This window comes from Populus nigra, chromosome 2, assembly GCF_951802175.1.
Source record: "Populus nigra chromosome 2, ddPopNigr1.1, whole genome shotgun sequence".
NCBI classification, from domain to species: Eukaryota; Viridiplantae; Streptophyta; class Magnoliopsida; order Malpighiales; family Salicaceae; genus Populus; species Populus nigra.
The window spans coordinates 39,540,395-39,565,187 of NC_084853.1; the positions used below are offsets into that span (position 1 = coordinate 39,540,395).

The 24,793-nt window shown below is 34.9% G+C and overlaps 3 protein-coding genes across 4 annotated transcripts; 2 read left to right on the forward strand and 1 right to left on the reverse strand.

Moving 5' to 3' along the window:
• The first annotated feature begins 610 nt into the window (after positions 1–610).
• On the forward strand, positions 611–6,607 carry LOC133683098 (uncharacterized). 2 transcript variants are annotated; one of them, XM_062106619.1, is made up of 6 exons: positions 672–686; positions 808–1,012; positions 1,908–2,088; positions 2,691–3,147; positions 3,946–4,026; positions 5,762–6,607. In XM_062106619.1, the coding sequence occupies exons 2-6, from the start codon at positions 923–925 to the stop codon at positions 6,252–6,254; spliced, it is 1,302 nt and encodes a 433-aa protein (XP_061962603.1). In that variant the 5' UTR covers positions 672–686; positions 808–922; the 3' UTR covers positions 6,255–6,607. The 2 variants fall into 2 exon arrangements, with proteins under 2 accessions (XP_061962604.1, XP_061962603.1); XM_062106620.1 differs by having other exon boundaries at positions 611–1,012; positions 2,733–3,147.
• Positions 6,608–7,171: 564 nt separating this feature from the next.
• On the reverse strand, positions 7,172–11,805 carry LOC133683097 (elongation factor Tu, mitochondrial). The gene is made up of 12 exons (XM_062106618.1): positions 11,512–11,805; positions 11,215–11,290; positions 11,038–11,130; positions 10,771–10,845; positions 10,195–10,299; positions 9,994–10,084; positions 9,690–9,895; positions 9,194–9,277; positions 8,905–8,970; positions 8,747–8,809; positions 7,921–8,161; positions 7,172–7,555 (listed from the first exon to the last, which is right to left on the reverse strand). The coding sequence occupies exons 1-12, from the start codon at positions 11,691–11,693 to the stop codon at positions 7,485–7,487; spliced, it is 1,353 nt and encodes a 450-aa protein (XP_061962602.1). The 5' UTR covers positions 11,694–11,805; the 3' UTR covers positions 7,172–7,484.
• Positions 11,806–19,980: 8,175 nt separating this feature from the next.
• On the forward strand, positions 19,981–24,499 carry LOC133682814 (E3 ubiquitin-protein ligase SP1). Its single transcript, XM_062106343.1, has 11 exons — positions 19,981–20,284; positions 20,359–20,411; positions 20,527–20,651; positions 20,740–20,835; positions 21,001–21,138; positions 21,224–21,289; positions 21,695–21,807; positions 21,908–22,018; positions 22,279–22,319; positions 22,397–22,505; positions 23,955–24,499. The coding sequence occupies exons 1-11, from the start codon at positions 20,208–20,210 to the stop codon at positions 24,055–24,057; spliced, it is 1,032 nt and encodes a 343-aa protein (XP_061962327.1). The 5' UTR covers positions 19,981–20,207; the 3' UTR covers positions 24,058–24,499.
• The last annotated feature ends 294 nt before the right edge of the window (positions 24,500–24,793 follow it).

A 24,793-nucleotide genomic window follows, 5' to 3' on the forward strand; every position in this document is an offset into this window, starting at 1 on the left:
AAGGATTTTCATTTAAAGTCATGTGCGTGAGATTGATCTAGTAGGCTGACATGCCCGTGCTCTTTTTAGAGGGCCAAATCATGCTGGGTTACGCAAGCCCGAGCACCTGATATGTTTTTTTTTCTTTTTTTTCTTTAATTTTATTTTTCTACAAAATTAATTAACTACAAATATTAAAAATATACTCATTTATTAAAATTTTAAATTAATTAAGAATATAATTTAGATATTATTTTATTAAATAACATTTAATTTCTCTTTTATTTTCGAATAGAAATATAGGGATATGTTTATAATATTAACAAGTTTTTTTTTCCAGCTCATGATCATCATTATTTTTTTAAATTTATCTGGTTACTTTCTTTGATAGCATACATTTTTATTGTAATGTGATTAAACGAAAAATATATTTTAAAAAAATGCTATTAAGTTCAATCAATTTCACAACATGAGTTATAGGTTAGCTCATGTTAGGTTTAATATGATTATCAAATTTTTAATATAACTTAATTTAATACGATTACAATTTATTTATTTCCCTTGATTTAAAAAGTGTTATGCAGTGAAGGAGAAAGAAAGTTCTAGAGAAGCCAAATCCGAGACACAACAAAACAAAAAAAAAAGATTAATTGATATTATTTTGTCTGCTTGAGTGTCCTAAACCTAGCTGGATTCTCAAGGCAAAGGCAAGCCATCTTGTGTCTCTCTGTCTGCCACAGATTTTTGACCCAGAAGATTTTCTATCCAATTTCATTCCACAGAAATATATTTTCATCTTATCAATGTCTCTTCTTTATTTGTGGGCAGGGTGCTCCTAAAAAGAAAGTTAGAGTCTTTTTTGTTTTTGATTTTGAGGTCTACGGTATGGATGGATAAGTATATGGTGCTGTGAACTCTCAGAGGAGGAGGAGAGATTTCTTCTATGATGGTTAAGCTTTGTTTGATGGCTTCTCATGGCTATCCTTCTGCCCCTGCTATTGTTTTTCACCAAGATCAGAAAAGGGTTTTCAAGGTATGATTGTTATTCTGCTCACTGTTGATTGTTTTTGTGGATGATTCATCTGGAATGGTTCTTGAAATTGGTTTGTTTTGCTTCAGTTTCATGTTTGTTTTGAATCTGTGGTTCTATTGTGTCCGTTGAGAGCTGTGCTAGGAAGCTGTTGTTGGCTCCAGAGATAAAAAGCCTTTACTATCTGCCCATCTGCAAAGTAGATAACACTTAATTTAAGCTGTTTAACGAGAGTGAGGGTTTTTGTCCTGCAATTTCAGGCTTGAGCAGCCTACAGCTACTTCCCTTAATATCTTCTTCTTAGAAAAGAATTACGCGGTACAGATTGTGATATACGCATAATTAAGTAAAACCTGATCTTATTAGGTGAGCCAGACCCATCTGGAGTAACAGATGCAACGCCTCGATTTCTTGCCTCCGCCACTGGGCTCCATTAAGAACCTGCCACCTATCGAATAAAATTTAACCCTCAAATTAGCTTGTACCAAATTGCCTCTCCTCTTTCATTTCCATAATTTTTTCAGTTTATCTGTGACTTGGAAGTAATCATTTCATTTTGTTGTTAATTTTAGTGCAAATTATGAAATCGATATACTGATATCTATTTATTATTTTACTCAATGTTTTGATTGTTGACTTATCTGTATGTTTCTGTTAAGGTTGTACTTGTACAATAGTGGAGATATCTTAGTCTCCTCCACAATCGCCTTCCAATCTTTCCCAGATCCAATAAAAACCAAAACTATTATATTTAGAAGATTTTATCATCCCAGGAAAACATTATAATTGGGTGCTTAGTTGGTGATAAGCCAATGCTATTATTCTCGGTTTTTGTTCCATCTCATGACAGCTTGTGTCTGTTCAACAATAAATGACAGTTAACATTTTATTGATGCAGGATTGTCAGCCCTATTTACCTAGTCAGGGAACAAGACAAGAGATAACAAGATTGAATTCTCTTGTGCTGAAATTACACCAGCACGAGGAACCATGGAGACCCATGAATAGGTTCTGTGAATCTAATCGGTTTACTGAGATTGACTCAACAGTTAGAACACCTACACTCGTTGATGTGCAAGGTTTGCAACCCTGTGGACTCATTTCCTTTTGTTTCGTTCTTATCTTCCTTTATTTGAAAAGCTTGGTATTGAGGTTACTTATCTTTCGTCATTTTTTCTGTAAAAAAAATCCATGTCAGAACTGATCTGAGAAGGTGGATACATGCAGCAGACCCTACTAGTTTGGTATTGAGACTTAGTTTAGTTGAATTTTAGTAAAAGTACCATGAGAACTTCTATTTCTTAATTAAGTCATTCCATTATTTTTTATTGTAATGCGCATGTGTTAACTTAAGCAACAAAAGCAATGAAAGGCGATATAATTTTTGAGTGTGTTGCTTCTGGTGACATAACATCCTGATAAAGAATGTAGTAGTAGCTCCCATAGATTTAGAGGATAACTGTAGTGATTTTGGAAAGCGTGGTCAATAGAACAAGAGTTTGTTTTTGATCGGTCAATGGAATGGGAAATCTATGATGATCAAACAATTAGAAGGCTATGGAAGAGGTCGAAGTTGGTGTGTGTTTTCTGTGACAATTAATGGGATGATATGGCAAGTGATTTGTACATCATCCTTTTTTATGTAATGTGTGAAGCTTAAATCTATATTATATTGTTGCAGAGTGCTCAAGTATTCTAAGTAGCATTCTTGTTTTGCTGTCAGATGCTCGCCCAGACTCGGTACTTTTCAGCTTTGGAATAGTTGAAAAATGCTCAAGACAGGAAAAAATCTTGCAGTTTCTTATGTCCGAGTCAAATAAATTAGAAAGAGATGGATTGGATTTATCTCTGCTATCTGAGTTGATGGGGCTTCAAACAGTGATGTTTGATGCGCAACAGCTGTCACATTCTCCTCTTATTTATCCAAGTGGTCAACTTGATGCCCCAAAATCTCTAGTTGACTTTGTGGCAGATATGGCCCGTAGTTCAAAGCTTACAGTTCTTCCAGATGGTCGAGTATTGCTAACGGGTAGTGGGACAGAGATGAAGGATGTCCTCTCTACTGTTGCTGAGTTTTACTTGTCAAATAGCTCAACTATGTGGAAAAAACAGTCGATGCTCATCCCAAAACTTACAAGGTATTGATATTTAGACCTGGTTGTATTTAACTCAGAAGCACGAGGCAGCTTTTCTAGTTATGCTATTGAAAATTTCTCAAGGTTCAACTAAAGTTAATTCCTTGTTTTGCTTTTCATTTTTATATTTTAAGTGGAATAATAAATCCTAATTTATGATCTTGACTGATTGACTCGATTAGTAAACTTGCTAACTGCTTCTAGAGTTTAAGTTGCCCCAAATAGAAACCACATCTTCTGAAGCCCTTATTAAGAAAGAAAAACTCTCTTGTTCCCGCAAAGGATGCCTTGCACTCCGTGTTCTTTTTTTTCTAAAATTTGTATCTAGCGTCTAAAATTCCTTCTATTGGGGTCATTTACTGCTGGACATTAGCCATTTCCTAAAACATTTTGGACTGTGATTTATTTTTGGAACGAACATTGTCTAGTATGAGAAACTAATCACTATGGCTTGTGCATTTCTCCACGGGATCTTTGTATCCCAGTCTTCCCTTTTAAAACCATATTGTATACCATTGAGTGAAAAATCATCCACTCTACTTGGAGTGCCCATGACCCACCTCCATTCGCAAAAACTGATTCCACATATCCAAAACTACTAAATAGTGCCTGAAAAGATGGTTTTGAGTCTTTCTACAGTATTAGGTGATAGTGCTCTGTATGGTCTGCTAATCTCCATTTTTGCAATAAGACTTGCCGTTGCTAATTTTTCATGCTATGTTATACCTGTTTTCTATGTCCTTCTCACTATTGTCAAGTTATAGTTCCAAGACTTTTCTCAGCAATCATTTGATTGACCAGGTTTGATACAAGTAAAGTAGATGCTAATATTACTGGGTCATCTTTCAAGGCCGGAGATGCCTCATCTGCTACTTTGAAGAGGTAGGAATCTATTCATTGCAAAAGCACCTTATTTGTCATTTTCTTTTTGTCAATCTCTTATGACAAGTCAGCATGAAAATGCCCAAAATGAGAGACTTTGTCCTGTTTTTTATTATCTTGGATTATATTGCGTTCATTCAAAAGTTTAGTCTAGTGTTTGAGGGTTTGAAATATTTAGGCATAGATTAGGATTGCTTTTAGGTGGGTTTCACGTGGGTGAAGGGAGGCCAAATTTTTTGGAATGTGCTATGTTTGCAATACTCTTTTGTGTTTTGGTGGATAGAAATTCAATAGTTTCAAGATGAGCATTTATCATTTTACTTTTGCTATAAAATTATTTTATTTGCCTTTTTATGAAGCTCCACAACATTATCTTTAGAGATTAAAGAACTTTGTTGGATTACACTTTTTTCTTCCCTGTTATTGGTATCTTCTTTCACATTTCTGAAAAGAATTTTGGGAAAATTATTTTGAGCATCCTAACCTCTCCAAACCCACAATCGTTCTCTCACCACGAGTCCCCACCAGAAATTTCACTAAAAGTCATCCAAAAATCCCAACTTGTCTTTTCTCTCACCCATAAGCAAAGTCCTAATGAAAGAAACAAGGTCAATTCTATCTTTTAGGAAGGCTCCCACATGCCATTGATTTAGAGGTGATACTAGGTTCTTGATGGTTGATGGTGGAGCTGCATTTACTGGTGTAGATCTATTGGGTTCTTGATGGTGGAGTTGGATTTGTTGGTGGGGGAGATGGGGCAACATTGTTATGTGGGGAGACTGGTGCAGAACTTCAGAGAAGAATTGATGGTGGAGTTGGATTTGGTGGTGGGGGAGATGGGGTAACATTGTTATGTGGGGAGACTGGTGCAGAACTTCAGAGAAGAATTGATGGTGGAGTTGGATTTGGTACTATCAACTAGCTTTTAAATAATTTTAAATGTCAAAGTGTAAGAATAAAATCAATTTAAATAAATTAATGGTAGTGGAAGAATAAATGACATATTTGGTGTTCTGATCCAAGCAAATTCAAAGTGTGGTCATGTGGTGAGATGGAAACATCACCCCAGTCACCTTGAAGCTTTCTCCCATTTCAAGTTTTCTTGTTTAATAAATTTCTTGTTTAATAAATTGTGATGGACCTAAAGAGCAAGATGTGATTGCTAGGAAGGATATTCTAAAGACACCATTAAAAGACCCAAAGATCCAAATTATATGGTAATGTGGGGAGATTGGTGCGTAACTTTGGAGAAGGATTGATGGCGGAGCTGGATTTGGTACCAAAGATGGGAGAGAAGGGTTGCCTTTTTTTCTTTTCTTTTTTCTTGTTCCCTTTTGCTTTCTCCCTGTCTACATTTTTTTTCAAGTTTTTTAGTGGTATTTTTTATTTTTTTAGGCTTTAGGGTTTTTTAGTTATTATTTCAAATGGCAGTCATGTAAATAAATTCACATTTTTTTTGACTTTTTTCTGGCAACAACTTCTAACGATGTGAAGTGTTATCTGCATTTAAATTTTAGGCTGCAAAGTATAATATTGAAAAAATTTGCTGCAAAGTGAAAAAAACCAAACGATAGATTTTTCATTTATTTAATTAACAAAAAATAAAGAAAACAAAAGGGGGGAGAAAAAGAGGAACAAAAACAGCTTGCTATAGAAAAGCTTGATTAGAAAGAGTAATTTTTCATTTATTTATTTATTTTTGTTCTCATTTAATGAGTGTTATTTCTTTTGGCAGTCCTGTAAAAATCAAGCCATCCCGAAAAAAGAAGAATAATAGAAAGGGAGGCAGAGAGAGGGATCTCTACAAAAGGAACTACTTCCATGCATGCGAGAGCCTTCTATCCTTGATGATGGACAAGCGACGTGGGAAAACAGCTGTCTTGTTGCTGAAGAAATCTGGCCCTGAGCTTCCTGAGCTTCTGAACCAGTTCTCTGTTGGCATTGCTGGGGCTGGCCTTGCTCTTCTTTTTTCCATCATCTGCAGGGTAGCTTGCGGGAGGGTATCCTTCTGTGCATCTAAACTGTTCAGCACCAGTGTTGGTCTTGGGCTGGTCTGGCTCTCTTGGGCAGTGAGTAAATTGAAGGACACGGTTGTTTACATTAGCAAGCATGCAAGCAAGTTAGGTCTGAAGGATGAGGAAATAATGGGGATCGTGAATGAAAGTTTTCGTGACATATACTTCAGAGCTGTAACAGTGATGGCAGTGGCAGTACTGAGGCTTGTATGAGCATCAAGTGATGGAAGTTGTGAAACATGATGTCATGGAAATACCTAATATTTTTCGAAAATACGACGAGGTGGAGACTGGAACTGCAAATGCTGTAGCAAGTGATAATTAAATGGGCTCAAGTTTACTGGCAGAGCGCAGATGTTTGAATGGGCGGACTCGAGTCAAACAGCTGCTGCATCTGAGCTTGGGTGGTTAATACAGGTATGGCGGATGATATCTCATAATCATTCAGGTCGTTCTTGTAGATTCTATGATCGGTTTTGTAAATGAATGAGATGTGAACTTTAACGGAGAACCTATATTTTGTTCATCAGAGAAAACCTATAAAAGCCTCCGTACAAATTTGTTAATGGCGTTAAAGAGGTCATTTTTAACTCTCTTCTGTTAGGTATTAAGTTCAGTGCAAATATTGTGTAAAGAGGATAAGTAGTGTTAAAGTAATACATTTTTTATTTTTTAAAATTTATTTTTAATATAGTATATTAAAACATTAAAAAAAATACTGGAAAATTAATTTGAAAAAAAAAAACATTTTAATGAAAGAGAGATTCTTAATTTTATTTATTCAGCAGCTGGCTTTAGAATCTCTCTCCGTGGGGACATTAAAAAATAAGGTTTCAGAAGCTTCATCTGGATTTTGAGAGTGGAAATCATGCAAATGTAAACTCTTGAAAAAATTGAGCGGGAATCACGCCATGATGCTGTGAGACTGTTCTTAGCCACATTCTAGTTACGGGCACCAATCCTGCAATAGACTCGCTGTCAAAGCATAGAAATTAGAATAGACTCGGTAATTTTACACTGACTGTAATTTCGACATTCAGACAGTTCCTGAAATGAGCTTTTACAGTCTCAGCCGGCCGTTTAGACACCTTATTCCAACAATTCACTCCAGAAAAAAATGGGAAAGAAGATTTTTCAAACAAAAATGATTTACCGTGGTGTCCGAGTCCAAAACCATTGCTATTTTGACAGGGATATTATTAAAAAAAAAAGAGACGAAACAAAATGATCAAACCACGTTGATCAATTGTACGCAATGGATGGGGTTGAAGACAATAATCCTCTTAAATTTACTCCATTTCAGACCGCTAACAATCTCTCTTTAGCAGCACCTAGGAAAACATTGCATCGAAGCAGTCCAAGAACTCATCACATGGCATTTCTTTTAATCAAATAATAATCTGTCCTTACCACCGCTTTTTTAGTGTCCACCATCACAAACACTCAATCAAGCACTTTTGAGACTACCCCCGCTCCAACTGTTCTACCCCCCTCCCTCAAGGCAAACCTTTGTCCTGTCATATCAAGAACATGCAGTATATTAATCCCACAATAACAAAGCTACAGATAAAATGTGCAGAATTTGGCACATGAGTACTTCAAGTACACTCAAGTTACCATTTGAAAATCAGAAATAAATTCAGTGCATGGGCAAACCATTTATCACTTTTTTTTCAGATTTAAGAAACAACACCAAGTTTCTTCATTCAGTCATGCAACTGTCATTCTCACATGTGATATGCCCAAAAACTTCACGCAGTGATAATAAAATAACAATCAAAGGGTTTGCATGACAGGAGCAAACAGGTTATTGTGTCCAAGGAAGATCAATAACTGACTTGCACCAGAAAGTCAGAATTAGGGTTCTAGCTGAACACACCTGTTTCAAGAGGAACTGGTAAGATCAGCTCAAAGACTGCGGTCACGTTGTCCCCAGGCATGACCATCTTAACATTCTCTGGCAACTCTACTTTTCCAGTGATATCTGCAGTTCGCAAGTAAAACTGAGGTCTGTAGTTGGAGAAAAAGGCAGTATGACGACCTCCTTCATCCTTCGTGAGGGAGTATATCTCTGCCTCAAACCTCTTGGATGTCTTCACAGTTCCAGGCTTGGCAATAACCTAAATAACAAGTGGGAACAAAGATAGTTAAGCAAACCTAAATTCAAACATCAATACAAGTCATACTTTTTTTTTTAAGATTCTTCATTAATGCAGTGATCAACAACGATCATAATGATGCCAACTGAAGTGGTTATTAAATGAAACGCTAAATTTATAGAGTATCAATGCAAATTGAAGCGGATAATATTAAATGAAATGCCACATTTACATAGAATAAACAACAATGATCAAATTTTTTTTGTTCTAAACCACATATTTAGTAATAAGAAAGAGTGCACTTTATAAATTTGATAAAATGAATCTACAATCCATAAAAAAAGTGTTTCAATTTTGTCTCTTAGAGTTTGTTTGTTTTTGTGTTTTGAAAATGTTCATGCAAAAATTTGAATTTTTATTTATTTTTTTCTTTGCTTCAAATTAATTTTTCTTTGTGTTTTCAAATTGTTTTAATATACTGGTATCAAAAATAAATTTTAAAACATAATTTTTTTTTTATTTTGATGTATTTTTAAACGAAAAGCACTTTGAAAAACAACCGCTATCACAATACTAAATGGGCTCTTAATCCTGCCTGCCGCTTACCTGTCCACGTTGCACATCTTCTCGTTTCAAGCCACGAAGAAGAAGACCTACATTGTCTCCAGCCTAGGAAAATAAACATACCCATCAATCGTTCAATAACTGCTGCAAAGAAGACTCTCTGGCCTAAATTGTAAATAGTGCTTAACCTGTAGTCTTACCTGTCCTTGATCCAACAATTTCTTGAACATCTCAACACCAGTTACAGTGGTTTTCTTGGGACCATCCTGCAAAAAAAAAAACCCAAGTATTAGGAGCACAATAATATCCAGAGCCAGAGCACTCCTTAAATTTCATATCCAGACTAAACTGAAAGCACAATCGCCTCCAAAATTGTTGGTTAATATTCAAATGAGAAGTACAGTAAATCACAGCTGCACTAGTTTTCGAACGGAAGTAAATGAAATGCTTCACAAGCAATAAAAAATAAATAGTCAAGTTAGATTTTACTTTTGATAATCCCAAAATTTCAACTTCTTCGCCAACTTTGATGGTCCCTTGTTCAACACGGCCAGTCGCAACAGTTCCACGTCCCTTCAATAAAAAAAAAATTGAAATTAAAGTTGGATTCCAGAGAGCACAACTTTTTTCATGAGCAAGCAAAAGATATCTTACAGCAATACCAGGTGAAGAATGAGACAGTAATTATGCACGGTTTACCACAAATATCGCATGACATGAAGACAAAAGGACATCCAAAGTCAAAACATCTTAAACATACAACCATGAGTTTTATACAAAGAAAAGAAGGAAATTTACAGCACCATCAATGCAGGGTTACCCAGTAGTTCACCAGCCTATTTCAGATTAGGAAAGAGATTCAAAGACAAACTAAGGAAATGAAATCCCAAAACAACAAAGAGAACACTAAAAGCTTGCTGCAGTGATGCAGTTAGTTCTTGTGAGCAATAATCCAAACACAGTATGCTAAATGTCCCTTCTTTACCTGAATCGAGAAAACATCTTCTATTGGCATCAAGAAAGGCTTGTCAAGTTGACGCACAGGGTCAGGAATGTATTCGTCCACAGCATCCATTAATTTTAAAATGGCATTCTTGCCTATTTCCTCATTTGTACCCTGTAAAGCAGACAATGCCGATCCCTGAACAATAGGGATTTCATCTCCAGGAAACTTGTAGAAATTAAGAAGTTCTGTCACAAACAAATGTCTAGTGAAGAACTTGTGGCAAATAAAATAAAACAGAAGCAGGAAATAACTTTCCATGAACACAGTCTAAAAAGGACAATACCTCGCACTTCCATTTCCACAAGCTCTATTAACTCTGGATCTGATACAACATCAACTTTATTCAGGAAGCATACAAGTGATGGTACACCAACCTAGCCAAAACATTCAGAAAAAGAAGAAGAAGAAAGTTCAAGGTTGGATTATCAGACAAGAGTCAAAGGGAAAACTGAATATGCTTTAGATTCTAATAGAAGATGCCAACCTGGCGGGCAAGCAAAATATGTTCCTTAGTTTGTGGCATGGGCCCATCAGCAGCAGATACAACCAGAATTCCACCATCCATTTGGGCAGCTCCAGTAATCATATTCTGCAAATAAATTAGAATCATTACTGGATGCATCAATAATAGAGTTTAAGGGAATTCAATTACTTAACCAGTAAACTCCGAAGAACTGTTAAAAAATCTTAAATAGTTCTCCAATAAATACGAGTCTGTCAAATCAGAAATAACTTCTCAATCCACTTTTCATAAATGACTAACATTTTCTTCACCGGTATTTCTAATGTATAACTGCCAGCATTTTTCATAGGTTTAGCAAAACATTAGTTACAACAGTTATTCGTGGATGTAAGGTTCCTGCAAAGAATATGAAAGTATTCTTGCCATGTGCCCATCACTCTTGCTACAAGTTTCCAGAACCTCCTGCATCTTTAATTCTTTATATGTAATCATCGCAATAATGTAAATTGAACCTAGCATGGTATGCAGCCAAAGACTGCAAAAAATTGAAATGTATCTTCATTGTTCATCCAAGAAGAAACTAAATTCATGACATACTTTAACATAATCTGCATGTCCAGGGCAGTCCACATGAGCATAGTGACGCTTAGAAGTTTCATACTCCACATGGGCCTGCAACATCATATTAAAAAAACAAATATTTTTATTAAAAAGAAAAAAAAGACCGCGAAAATAGTAATCCATTTTTGGCATTTCTAAAATGACTAAACGTAGTGCTCATTAAAGTGTTTAAAAAATAGAATTTTGGTATATGAAATGCATGCAGAAAATTGGTGTTGGGGGGGGGGGGGGAGCAATTCCAACCGTAGCAATAGTAATTCCTCTCCTTTTCTCTTCAGGGGCCTTGTCAATTTCATCAAAAGCAATGGCCTTGGCTTTCCCCTCTTCTGCTAACACCTACACACAAAGAAACACTTAAGGTACTATCCAATTGAATGCTCAAAGCTTTCAAGACCCAGAAAATGCATGAAAAAGGCAAACCTTTGTAATAGCTGCAGTCAAAGTAGTCTTGCCGTGATCAACATGTCCAATTGTTCCCACATTCACATGAGGTTTACTGCAAACACAATAACAAGAGGTCATACAATTGACAACCTATTCAAGTCGCTCTTTTTTCTCCGTTCTGTCACCATTCATCCCTTTCCTTCATCATTTTTTCCCTTTACTCTCTTATGGGTTAGCGTAAGATTCTATTTCTACCCAGTTAAACTACGATTTGAAACAAAAGAGAAAACAACAATAATAAGAGAAATAAGATAAGATATCAAGAGAACATACTTTCTCGTGAAGGTGGCCATGGATCTCCACCAAGAAGAAGACGAGGTTCTGTCATTTGAAGAAGAAAGAGATTCGGAAATTGAGGAGTGAGTGGAAGCCGATCCTCGGCAGCAGCAGTGGATTTGTGAGGAGAATGGAAAGAGGCGCTTCGAATTAGGGTTTCTAAGAACCACCGAAGCCATTTAGGTTGCGATTCAGAAACGAAATGTCTGTTGGACGGAGAGAGATGGGGGGCGGAGAGGAGAGCAAGAGCTGTTTTAGCCTTTGGGGTTTTAGGGGTTTTAGTTTTCACTTCAGTTGATTCATACGAGTCAGGATTCTCGACCTGACCCGACTGTAAGTTTTGCGACCCGGTTCAGGCTTCGGCCTCATGCTCTCCCCTGGGCTGAACTTAGTTTTGGGCCGACTATATTGGAGCACTTGCCAATCATTCTGTTCTCGTGATTAAAAAATTGATTTAGAATTGTTGGAAATATTTTCATGAATGAGATTAATTGATAGAAATATTTTATTTTTATAAAAAATTTAGTAGTGAGACTCTTTAAAAAATAACCATGAGAATTTATTGAATGAGTTTTCTTCTTACAATTTTAACCGACTTTTCAAAAACTTTTTTGTATTATGCTGCATGATGAGTTAACTTTTTTTAACACAAAAAAAAAAACTTAAACTATGAGTTAATTTGAGTTAACTTGATTATCACGCGATTTAAAATATGAGATTGAGAGAACTCCATAAAAAAAAATTCAAAAAATTTAAGACCCAATAATCTAATGTCAAATGATGATATTGAAAAAAAAATTAAAAAAACTATCTAAATTTTTTTTTGAGTCAATCTAAGTTAACTTGCTAGCCTGATACACATGATATGAGATCAAGTTCAAAAAATTAGATATTTTTTACAAAAAAAAATGAGGTAAAATCAATAATAAAAAAAGTAAATCCATTATTCTAATTTACCATGTTTTATGTCCTGGGTACAATACATTCCTGATTTTTTTAGAATTTTTTTTTAATAAAAATTATCTATGATTACAAGGCTGGCTTGAGATTATTATTATTATTATTATTATTATTATTATTATTATTATTATAAGCGTGTGACTTGGCATTATCGGGTATAGACAAAATCTAAGAACATTTTTTAAACCTAACAAATAAGTAAATAGCTGAGCCAATAACCTACAATGTATTTTAGGGTTTTTCCAGCAAAGAGGTTTTCTACGTGTACTTTTTAGAACCAGAGAATGAGGCAGGAGAGAAAAGGGTCATTTTATCTAGAAAGTACATGTTGACTCTGCTTTCCAGCTAAGTCAAGAAATTTGAATATCATATAAAGATGGCTCATGTTTCTCTTCTTTGCTAATGATCCTATTATTGCTACCCACCCCGTCTTTCTGATCACTTGCCATGGCTATTAAATTTTCTGCTATCCACACAGTTCTGGCCTTCATTTTCTCGTTCGTGCCTGTTGTTATCCCTTTGAATTTCAGCTATCCTGCAGTTTTCAGTCTCAGAGATTGAATTAGTTAAGCATTCATGAACTGAAATTTAACGGTTTAAAAACCCTCTTGAAATACCTAAAAAATCTCTAAAAAATCCAAAAAACATCTCTATAAACTCGGGCTAGCACACCCAAATCCAACCATTACCAAGATGCATGGGCTCGAGCATGATAGCTCAAGCCCATATTGGACGTATGCCTAATGCTGGGTGTGGTATTATGCCGGCTAGTGCAGGGCATACATCCCATCATTCATATGGACTTGGGTTATCACGCTAGAGCCCAATATGTTTGAGTCTATTTTTCACTTCTAATGGGTTTCAATAACTTGTCGGAGCCTAACACTCTATTGAAAATTTTTCCAAGCCCCCACGTGAATCTGTTAGTATTTTATATTGATCCAATACGTATTATTTTGAGTAGAATACAACTCAGAATATCACAAGGGTGAAATTATACTTTAGCCCATTCTCTCCATAAAAAGAAAAAACTTTTAGGCTATAAATACACAATAAATCCTTCAAATGAAAAGGTTTCACAATCTTTTTATTCTTAATATTTTTAGCATATTATTTTCAGAGTCTATCTCTCTAAAATATCAGTATACTTTCTATATATACACTGACTTAAATATTTGAGAGTCCCCACATCCATTAAAGATGATCTTTTGCACGTATTAGCCATCAATCACCTGTACTTTTTATATCAAGTCGCCAGACTTCTTGACTGAAAAAATGAGTCAAATTATTTGAACTAAAAAATTAACCTGATTATCTAATATTATAAGAATTTTGGATTTTAAAACTTCATCAACCCTTATAATATACAAACTTACTTCCATGAGCCACAAGGGCGGTTCTGTATGGCCGCTTGATTATCGATTTCTTAAGTAATGTATCAATCTCATCATTCACCTCTTGCTTCCATCATAATCTCCTGCAATCTCATGATCAAAATTTTTTTTTTTATTAACGTGGAAGTCCGGGCTAGCCTGCGCATACCTCGACTAATCCTATGAGCCTTGAAGTTAACAACCATATAAGCCTCCAATGATCATCATATTATCACTTATATGGCTCGAACCTGAGACCACAGGGGGAGCAAACCCATTGATCCTAAGCTCTTACCATTGGGCCACCTACTAGATAGTTGATCAAATCATTTCTTGAAACTTGTTGCAGTGGATGCAATGAACCGACCGTTTCAGAATCCATATATGGATTCTGTGGGAGCCCCTAACTTCCATAAGAGGTATAACTTTGCCATTGTTGGATCTACTAAATTTCCAGCAAATGTCCATTTTCATTTGGAATTCAGGTGGCTTAATTTGTCCATTTTAAAGACCGAGCTCTTAAATTGCAAGCCAAGTTTATTTATTTATTTATTCCCATATCTTTCAATGATTTTAGTATTTGCTGAAAATGGTTTTTGCTAACAAATAAATTAATTACTCTAGACAAGAAATTTCATAAATACTTGCCTCTAGAAGATTATTTCAAGCAAGGCCCTTGCATGTTTGATGCGGGTCAGAATGATGTCGATGGCGTATTTAATTCGTAATCGGAGGGCCATGTGACAACTTCTTTTCCAGCCACTTTATCAGACTTTCAGGCTAAAATTAAGATTGTCCTTAATTGTGCTAGTTATTTCAAAATAGTACTTCAGAGTATACCTTAATATAACAATAAGTTATACTGTCCTCGAATAGAAAAGATAAAAATAAAAGAAATAAAGTATAAAACAAGATATAGTTAAAATTATGTTTGATAATAGTGTATAAGACAAAATAAAATATGAGAAAATCTATTTTAATGTTAATATGTATTATTATCAAACTTTCATATTTAAAAAAATAATTACATTTTTTTTACTTTAGTTTATATTGAGTATTGAAATTAATAATATAATAATAATAATAATAATAATAATAGTTATAAAACCATGATTAACATGGCGGGTTGACCCAGAACCAGGCTGACATAGGACTTGGACTGATTAAGGTTAAAAAATTAAGAAAGGATTGACTCGACCTGACTTAGTCAAAAACTTGGGTTGACCTAGGATAAAATACGGGTAAAAAATCTATTGATTTTTTTTTGAAAGATTTCTAGGTCAAAACAAGGTTGCTTTGATTATTTTTTTTTAAAAAATTTGGGTTAACCAGGTTGACCCTTTTAACTCGTCACTTGAATCTCATACCGGGTAGAATCTTGAATCGTATTCTAAAACTATGATAATAACAATTTTTATTCTTATATTGATCTAGGTCACCCTAGGTTGACCCCTCGATATGTGACTCGAGCCTTACCCTAAGTCAACCCTCAAGTCTGGTTTTAAAACTATGATAATAACCACTTTTCAACTTCACTTGTGACATGTGCCTTGCCCCGGGTCAAATCCTGAATTGGATTTTAAAATATGATAATAACCATTTTTATTCTTATGTTGACTCAGATCAACCTGACCCGTGACCTAGGCCTTGCCCCGGGTTTCGAACTGGATTTTAAAAATATGATAATACCACTTTTATTCTTACGTTGACTCGGGTTAACCTGACCCGTGACCTAAGCCTCGACCAATGACCCAGGTTTTGGTTCAGATGAACCCTCGAGCTAAGTTTTAAAACTATGATAATAACCATTTTTATTATTACATGTCTTAGTTTTAAAATTTTTATCTTTGGCATGACCAATAGGTCTGGGAACTTGCCAGATTCAATATACTTGGGTTCAGCTGTGTGCTGAGCCCAAGGCACCATGAATCTGGTAAGTTGTTAAACTCAATATATTTAGGTCCAGCCATGTGCTGAACCCAAAACAATTTGGGCTAATAAACTATCAAACTCATCTCTCTTAAGCTTAGCTATGCGCCAGACCCAAATGGTCCGAGTTCTATCTTAAGATCATTAAGATGAATTATTCATATCAGAAATAATCATCTCCCTATATTTGTACATGTATAAAAGGTCTTCCAAGAGCCTACCATATTTTTATCTCATTAATAATATGTAAGAGATTTTTATCCTTCATTAATATCATCATGGAAAAATAACTCTTTAATCCCTCCACTCCATCAAAATGACAAGGTTTAGGGATTATAAACACCCTTTGAACTATCAAGGTAAAATGTTCAGATCTTTCTACTCTCCGAGCATTCATACATTAACTCTTAGAGTATTTATCATACAAAAATAAGAACAAACATCCTTGTTTGTGAAATTTAAAGCTCTTATTTATATATTTATTACATTCTCCTAATTAAAAGCCACTGATTTTATCATCGGAGGATCCCTAAACCCCACCGTAAAGGACTATTTTGTAGGTATTGAGACTTTCACCAACAATCATAAACTTCCTGGGCTATGGAGAATGAAATAATAAGAAGAACATATGATTAGCCACCATTCAAACACCAAATAACTTCATTCACGAGCTTATCGAATTTTGATACATCATCAATACTACACTTATGCAATGTTGGTAATACATTTACACTTATATTTAAGAATATTTTTAAAGTGTGTTCAGGTTGCAAGAATACCAATTTAATGCTTTTATTATGTGTTGATAAATAATTTTGAAATGTTGATACTGACAACATTAAAAAACCTAAAAAAATCATTAAATTAATAATATTTTTATCCAAACACACTTCTATAAAATCACATGCACCATGCTACTAAACACACACTTAGACATGCACTTTTTTTTTTATCATCCTTATTAGAGAGAGACTTGTATAAACATGTGCTCATCTAGGGACGAAACTACAATTTTAAACGGGGGTATCAATTTTTTTTTTTTAAATAGGATAGCCAAAATGTGTAATATCTATGGTGCAAAATACATTTCTTCTAAGAAATAAAACTTCATTTGAAGAATATAGTTAAAATATTTTCCTAATTTCTTTTATCATATAAAAAAAATATCTATGTCGCAATGAGTTATTTGACGATGTCATTAAACCCGACATAGAGGGTTAACTTTAAAACCTCCCGATCCAACTCCTACTTGACTCGCCGGGCTTCAAAGTAAATCACATTGGAGTTTTCTTGATGTGATCCAGTCAACTTGATAAGTGTAAAAGTAGCTCAAACGATCAGTAAATAAGTGGTATGACTACAAAAAATAATAATCAAGAAGATTTTTTTTTTCAAACTTTGATAAAATGACATATTAGATCAACCTAAGTAAACATTGCTTGACTTATCATACATGTGACTTGAGTCAGGGGTCCCATTGGATTTAATAACTTTGTTTTTTTTTTGTGAAACTACTTTCTATTTAATTATATGAAAAAATACTTGCAAAATCAAGCACCAACCCAATATCAAGATGTTTGTTAGAGATCACGATAACCCTATAGGAAACAAACCAAAACAAATTACACAGTTCAATTTCCAATCAACCCCGCGTTGGAGGATGAATTTGAATAAAAAAGCAATTTCTTAAAAAATAACTTGGGTTAACCTGCCAAACCCGCGACTCGAGACTCAAATGAGTTTAATAACTTTGGTTAACTTGCTAAACTCGCTCAACGGGTCATGAATTCAATTGAGTTTAATAACTTTGTGTTTTTTGAAACTATCTTATATTTAATAATACAATAAAAAAAAACAAACACTAGCAACGCAAAATCGATGATTGACCTAATATCGTGATGTTTTGTAAATTAAAAGCATTACTTTCTAAATAAAAATCCATCATGGTCTTAAAAAAAACCTAAAATTATACCAAAAACTGTATTGCTCGTGGCCCATTGGACAAAGGGCTAGCCTCGCATGGGTTTGGGAGCCTAGGCTCATATGGTTGGCCTTTTCTTATTACTTTTAAAGTCAGATTTTATATTTTTTTAAAAAAATTAAAAATGCGTCATCTGTTTGCCTAGGATCCAACCACTAAATAGGTGGTTGGAAAATCTAGCAGTGGGTTTTTGGTATCAAAAATCTATTTTTAACTTATTTGACCCAAAAAAATCTAATAAGCATTTTTAGTACCCCCAGTAAATCAATTTATCAACTCAAAACACCCCTAAATTAGTTCTAAAACACAAAATCAAGATAAAAACAAATTCTCTCTTGAATCTGATCCACTTTTTAAGACATGTTGAAAGTAAAAAAAAAAACATCTTAATGGAAATCCTCTTGTTAAATCAAACTTGTTGATGCCAATATTGATTTTTTTGTTGCCGTAACATAACCAACCAACGACCTTTTTCTCTCTTTCACTTATATCCTTGAGTTTCTCTCTCCTCTTTTGAACCCATTGACTAAAATAAAAAACTTTTAAATCAAAACAAAAATTTTAAAAACTATAAGGATCATAAAAGTAGAAAAAAGAAAAGTTCGTGGATTGAAAAATACTTTTTCACATGAATTTGAGATTGGTCATGAGATTTCTCTGTTTTATTCTTGGTCCTCTTTTATTGAATTTTATTTTTCTTGAATAAATTTTAACAAATTGATCATATAGTACTGCAATTGAAGAAAAATCAAGGACAATTTAGATAAAAAAAAACTTATAGTTATTGTTGATTACTCTAGTGAAATTTATAATCAAGGACAAACCAAAGACTAAAGTGAAAGAAAAGGAAAAAATGGTCAGCACGTGTGTTCCACTCACTAGCATATGAGTGAGGCCGCCACATTGTCGTGGTGTATACGACTTATTATGTGCTTCGAAACCAACATTTCTTGGTATCATTAGAATTGTTTTGGACATTGCATTCTCATGAGGCGATAGATGTTCTTTTTTAGCTTCTATGTGGCTCTGGAAATCCATTTTTCTTTTCTTTTCTTTTCTTTTATTTCCTCTCTCTTCCCTCATCCTCTCATCGGTTTATGATGCCGACTCTCTCTAAAATAACAAATTATCCCATCATTTGTTTTCTTATGTCAAGTGTGATCCTTATTATTTTGATTACTATTTTATTTTTTAGTCCTCTTGTCTAATTTTTTTCAGTTTCATCGTTCAACATTGTGTTAGTTAGGGAGTGAATTTCATTTTTTTTTTTCAATTTTATTTCTTTGGAGTTATCCCCTTTTCATGATCTAACTTGTTTTTTTTAATTGACTTTTTTCAGTTTCGTCCTTCAACATTGCGTTAGTTAAGAATTAAAATTCATTTTTTTTTCAATTTGCTTTTTATAGGGTTATTTCATTCTAATGACTTGAATCGAGGGTTTGTCAGGTTTATCAGTGTTAATTCGAGTCATTTTAATCCAAACTAGTAAAAATTATGAGGGAATTATTGTGATTAAAAATGAAAAGTCTTGGTAAATTGATGTGAAAATTCTAAATTGGAGCACAAAAAATATTGACGGTAGAGGTAAACAACGTTTAATGGTGAAATTTTAAATCAATAAAAAAACAATAAAATTTAGAGAGATTTCATCATGAATGGTGATGGATAAATTCAGTAGGAAACATGGATGAATTAATAAAAAAATTTGGTACATGAAAAAATATCGATCAACTGGGATTTGGCAAAAATAACACTAAGGAATCATCTAGGTTCTGGCCCAGTGGTAAGAGTTTGGGACTAAAAGGTTTGCTCCCTCTGTGGTCTCAGGTTCGAGCCATGTGGTTGCTCATATGATGACCACTAGAGGCTTACATGGTCGTTAACTTCAGGGTTCGTGGGATTAATCGAGGTGCATAAAAGCTGGCCCAGACACCCACGTTAAACTAAAAAAAAATAACACTAAGGCAATTAATGGGTGAATATAAATGACATAGGACACAAATTATAAATTACTGAAATAAAATGACGAGTATAAGGTTGATAAATGGTACAGATTATAAATACAGGGTGAAATTAATTAATCTTCAATTAAAATTAAATCGTCGGAAAAAAATAAATTTGAGGACAAAAATAAATTTTTAACAAATATACAATGTAGCACGTTGTCATCCACATTTATAGATTTCTACGGTAAAAAAAACCCAAGCGTTTTAAGTTAACAGTATAATGCCCTAGGAACCATTAGGATATCACGAAGAAAGACACGGCCAAAAAAAAAGCTGTTAAAAATCTCTTCCTTTCCTTGTCCCTCTCCTTTACTCCTCGCATCTAATTCTCTTTTGTCTCCGCCTAATAATAATCTTCCACCAATTCTCGCATTTCCTTGCCTTTGATACGGAAATGATTTTAGCTAGTTAGTTTGGGTTTTTCTTTGAGGTAGGCGATTGAAGATGATGATCCCATGGGGTGGAATCAGTTGCTGTTTGAGCGGAGCTGCTCTCTATTTACTTGGCAGGAGCAGCGGCAGGTACCTCCCTTCTTTGATTCCTCTTTTTTTCCTTATTATATTTTGTTAATAATTAATTATGTGCGTGCTTACAGGGATGCGGAGGTTCTTAAGTCAGTTGCAAAAGTCAATCAGCTGAAGGAATTGGGTATGTCTTATGCACCACTAACTGATTTAATTCTCTTAATTTTGTCTTATAGAATGTTTAGGGAATGCCCATTTGCATCTGCAATGATGGGTTTTTGAAATCTTTCATCTTTCAGCAAAGTTGCTGGATATTGAAAGCAAAGTCTTACCACTGGTTGTTGCAATCTCTGGAAGAGTTGGTGCTGAGTCTCCAATAAGTTGCGAGTTTAGCGGGTTGAGAGGTGTTATAGTAGAGGAGACGGTAATGTTAAATAATCATTATTTGAAAGGGTATAACTGCTCAATTGACGTTTTTTTTTTTAATATTCTTATTTGTGTTATAATTTCAGGCTGAACAACATTTCCTCAAGCACAATGATGCTGGATCTTGGATTCAGGACTCAGCCTTAATGCTATCAATGAGTAAAGAGGTCCCATGGTACCTGGTAAGAGATAGTTTCTTGTGCCTTTAGTCCTCGATCGAGCACGATTGTTTAACTATATTGTTGCCTCTGGAAACAAGATGACAGCTTAAATGTTGGAATAAGTATCATCTGGAGTATCATTGATAGAGAAAATCTGTTCATGCCGTTTTGGATTTCCATTATTAGGATGACGGCACTGACCGAGTGTATGTTGTGGGGGCCCGAGGTGCTTCTGGTTTTGTGTTGACTGTTGGAAGCGAAGTGTTTGAAGAGTCAGGACGATCACTTGTACGAGGAACATTAGACTATCTCCAAGGCCTCAAGGTCTGCCCTGTTCTATGTTTTTCTATTTATGCATCAGAACTTGTACTGTTGGGTCAAGTTTGTTTTATCATGATTGTTATTTCAGATGCTTGGAGTTAAGCGAATTGAAAGGGTACTTCCAACTGGTACTTCATTGACTGTGGTTGGCGAGGTACGATTGCTCACTAATTAAAATTATTTACACCCGTGTTGTTATTGCAATAAGTGGTGTCAAACATTTCCAGCAGCGTGCAGTATGGTAATGTGAAAATGATTATGGTAGCTAAGACAATACATCCGATATAATGGTTCATGAGGTTTCCCTCTGTTGTTACTGGTGAATATTAGAATTGCTGGATATTCAGCTTCTATGTTGAAAATATGCATCAATGTTGAGGCTCAATAGTTATCATGTGAATGTGGATTTTTGATGGCCTGCTGTATTGAAAATATCCTTTACTTATAGTTTTGAAGTGTCTGAGCATTTGATTTGAAAACCAATCATGTTATATATTTAACGTATCTTGTTATTTTATTTACTGTCATCTAATTTTTTAGCTCTTCATTTTATGATCAGGCTGTCAAAGATGATATTGGAACAGTTCGGATTCAGCGTCCTCATAAAGGACCTTTTTATGTATCCCCAAAGTCAATTGATGAACTCATTGGGAATTTGGGGAAGTGGGCAAGGTTGCCTGCACTCTTAACTGCTCATAATGCTTTATCGTTTTATATTTACGTTAATTGTGCATTAAACCATTGAAAAAAAGAACTTATATTTCTGTACCAGGTGGTATAAGTACGCCTCATTGGGTTTGACAGTTTTTGGTGCTTTCCTGATCACCAAGCATGTTATACGGTATATCATGGAGAGAAGGCGCCGTTGGGAATTGCAGAGCAGGTATGTTTCTTTGGTGGAAGGCATTCATGACAAAATGTTTCAAGGGAAGGGACATGCTAGTTGTCTGAATATTTATATGCATGCAATTCCCAAATAGAAATTTTGTCCTATTCCTTGCCAGATTCCAGCCTGTATGGTGCTCAGGGCGATATACACATTGCCTTATTCAAATTAATTCTGAAACATACTTAGAATGAATTATCATATGGACTTCTCCTTGTGATTGTAACAAATAGAGCTGAAAAGCATGGTTCTTGCAGGGTTCTTGCCGCTGCTAAGAGATCAGGCCAAGATAACGAGGGTAAGTTGCTCATAATGTCCATTTTTGAAGGAAAAATAGTTTGCATGCGATATCTTTTATTTTGAATTTTTTTTCAGGTTCAAATGGCAAGGCTGAGAACGGTTCAGATGGTGCCAAGAGAGAACGTCCAATTCCAGATCTATGTGTGATATGCCTTGAGCAGGAGTACAATGCTGTTTTTCTCCCGTAAGTACACTATTGATTTGTCTGCGTGTGTCTCAAGGAATAGACAGTGAGCATACATGCATAGAGGAGCAATACTACAAGCATGTTGGGAACGCGGTTCAACCTGCGTTCCCAAAAAATTTGAAATTTTTTTTTGGCTAAAATTTAATATGGTTTGTACGTTTTGGATCGTTTTGATGTGCTGATGTCAAAAATAATTTTTAAAAAATGAAAAAACATCATTGACATGCATTTTGGCATGAAAAGTTATTTGAAAAGCACCCGCAACCACACTGCCAAACAAGCTCTACATGCATAGAGCAATACTAAGTTAAAGTTCCACATATAAATGTTGTTCAAACTAACTTTTGAAAACAAAGTAAAAAAGCAAAACCAGTTGGTGAATTGATCTCATTTAGTACCTCAATCAACTTGTTAACATTGGTCCAACATTATATTCAAGATCTGTAGTCTGGTAATCTTGTAAAGATTATGGTACCTTTTGCAATATTTTTAACATTCTTATATAAGTGCCAACATGAAAATTTTTGTCAAGACAGATCAGAGCATTTGAATCTGTGTACTAACAAAGCATCTCATTAATAAACGATTGTTGTTGATTGGTAACTGGACTAGGAATACCTCCACTCAGTGAAGAGATTTTTTCACATTTTATAGGTATAGTCTCTTCCTCACTAAATTCTCTCACCAAAACTTAGCACTTCAAGCCAACAGCTACACCATTCGCTAAATGCACATGCACCCCCGAACCAAGTACCGCTCCTTATATATAACTCACCCCTCTCTCACCTGCCATGCAGCTTGAGCTGCCCAGGTGTTTCTTATTCTTCTCAATTTTTATCTTATTACTTGTATAAAGTGCTGCATTTTCCCAATTACTTGTTCATAAAAAAAACCACGCATCTGCAGATTGCAAATTATATTACTTATTGGAAATAATGGCTTTTTCATACCAACTGTATTTTTCTCACACGTAATTGCAATCTAGTTGTGTCCGAAATTCATGGACACTTCTTTGGTTTTTCTCATGCTATTGGAGATTGCTAGCTGCATGCACTTTAACACAGTTCTTGGTGCCCGATTATATGATCTTTATTATTTTGTTGGTACTATAACATCTTTGTGTGAGTGTGACATGCATTGGGGGGTATTGCATCATAAATTGTACATCACCATACTCCATACAAGACACTTGTGATTGAGAAATAGCCTAATTGATAGCCATAACTTTCTTTTTTCTGGGAGGTTTTAAATTCAGATCTCCTTCCCCCAAAAAAACTATATTAAAAAAATAAAAATAGAAGGCTCTTACTTATTTACAGGCCTGTTTTATGTTGCATGTCGGGAGTAAGGGAAAGAGGAACAAGGGGCGTTCTTTTTTCGCAGGAGTAGACATCAATTTTTTCAATTTCAGAGCGATTGAGTTTTCAAATTCATTATGATCTGTAGGTGTGGTCATATGTGCTGCTGTACAACATGTTGTTTGCAATTGAGCAACTGTCCTCTTTGTCGAAGACGGATAGAGCAGGTAGTGAAGACTTTCCGCCATTGAAGTATTCCTTCCAAGATTAATAGCACGAGTACTATGGGGACACTTGCATGGTTGGGACTTGGGAGATGAATTCTCTGCGCATGCAAAGATTTCGAAGGTGTAAAAAAAATCCTCTTCTTCACAGCAATGTCTTCTAGTTGTATATTCCTTGCCATCCAAATGACGTGCTGCAGCTGGCAGTGTACATGTACATGTTTAGAAAATGTACTCATTCATTATCTGGAGAAATTTTCAAGACAGCTGGTCGTTGGGTTATCTTAGACAAAATCTCTTCTAGAAAGAAGATTAACATCCTGATTTCCTTTGTAATCCAACGTGATTCTTAGCCAGTTCTGTATACTATGGTGTCCAAATATTGAACAAATGTTTCTGTTTGTATCATCACTGCTGCCATTTTTATTTCTACCAGTGCTAATAACCAAATAACAATACGTTTCTGTCAGTGCAAGGATCTAATCCAAAAATGCTCATGGCAAGCATCTAGTCCAAAATATAAAAACGCAATTCTCAGTTGGGATTTTGCTTAGAAGTCTGCCACTCTATAGCAATAGTTACTCATCAAATAATTATAACTTGATTGGGGATTGCTTCGGTTGATCCCTAATGTGACAGCATGAAAGCATGTTTTAGGGATTGGAACACAAGTGAGGAGTGAGGATTGAATTTTTTTGAGAAATATAAATATACTAGATACTCTATCCATGATACTTGATCCATGCTATATTGTGGGTTCACT

Excerpts from the sequence above, each read along its gene's own strand:
- LOC133683097 (XM_062106618.1), bottom strand. The coding sequence starts at position 11,693 with ATGGCTTCGGTGGTTCTTAGAAACCCTAATTCGAAGCGCCTCTTTCCA. Across the intron at positions 10,085-10,194 it reads ATATTTTGCTTGCCCGCCAG|GTTGGTGTACCATCACTTGT; the intron begins GTTGGCATCTTC and ends TGTTTTGGCTAG. Across the intron at positions 8,810-8,904 it reads AATTGTTGGATCAAGGACAG|GCTGGAGACAATGTAGGTCT; the intron begins GTAAGACTACAG and ends TTATTTTCCTAG.
- LOC133683098 (XM_062106619.1), top strand. The coding sequence starts at position 923 with ATGATGGTTAAGCTTTGTTTGATGGCTTCTCATGGCTATCCTTCTGCC. Across the intron at positions 2,089-2,690 it reads TACACTCGTTGATGTGCAAG|AGTGCTCAAGTATTCTAAGT; the intron begins GTTTGCAACCCT and ends ATATTGTTGCAG. Across the intron at positions 4,027-5,761 it reads TCATCTGCTACTTTGAAGAG|TCCTGTAAAAATCAAGCCAT; the intron begins GTAGGAATCTAT and ends TTCTTTTGGCAG.
- LOC133682814 (XM_062106343.1), top strand. The coding sequence starts at position 20,208 with ATGATGATCCCATGGGGTGGAATCAGTTGCTGTTTGAGCGGAGCTGCT. Across the intron at positions 21,139-21,223 it reads ACTATCTCCAAGGCCTCAAG|ATGCTTGGAGTTAAGCGAAT; the intron begins GTCTGCCCTGTT and ends TTGTTATTTCAG. Across the intron at positions 21,290-21,694 it reads CATTGACTGTGGTTGGCGAG|GCTGTCAAAGATGATATTGG; the intron begins GTACGATTGCTC and ends TTTTATGATCAG.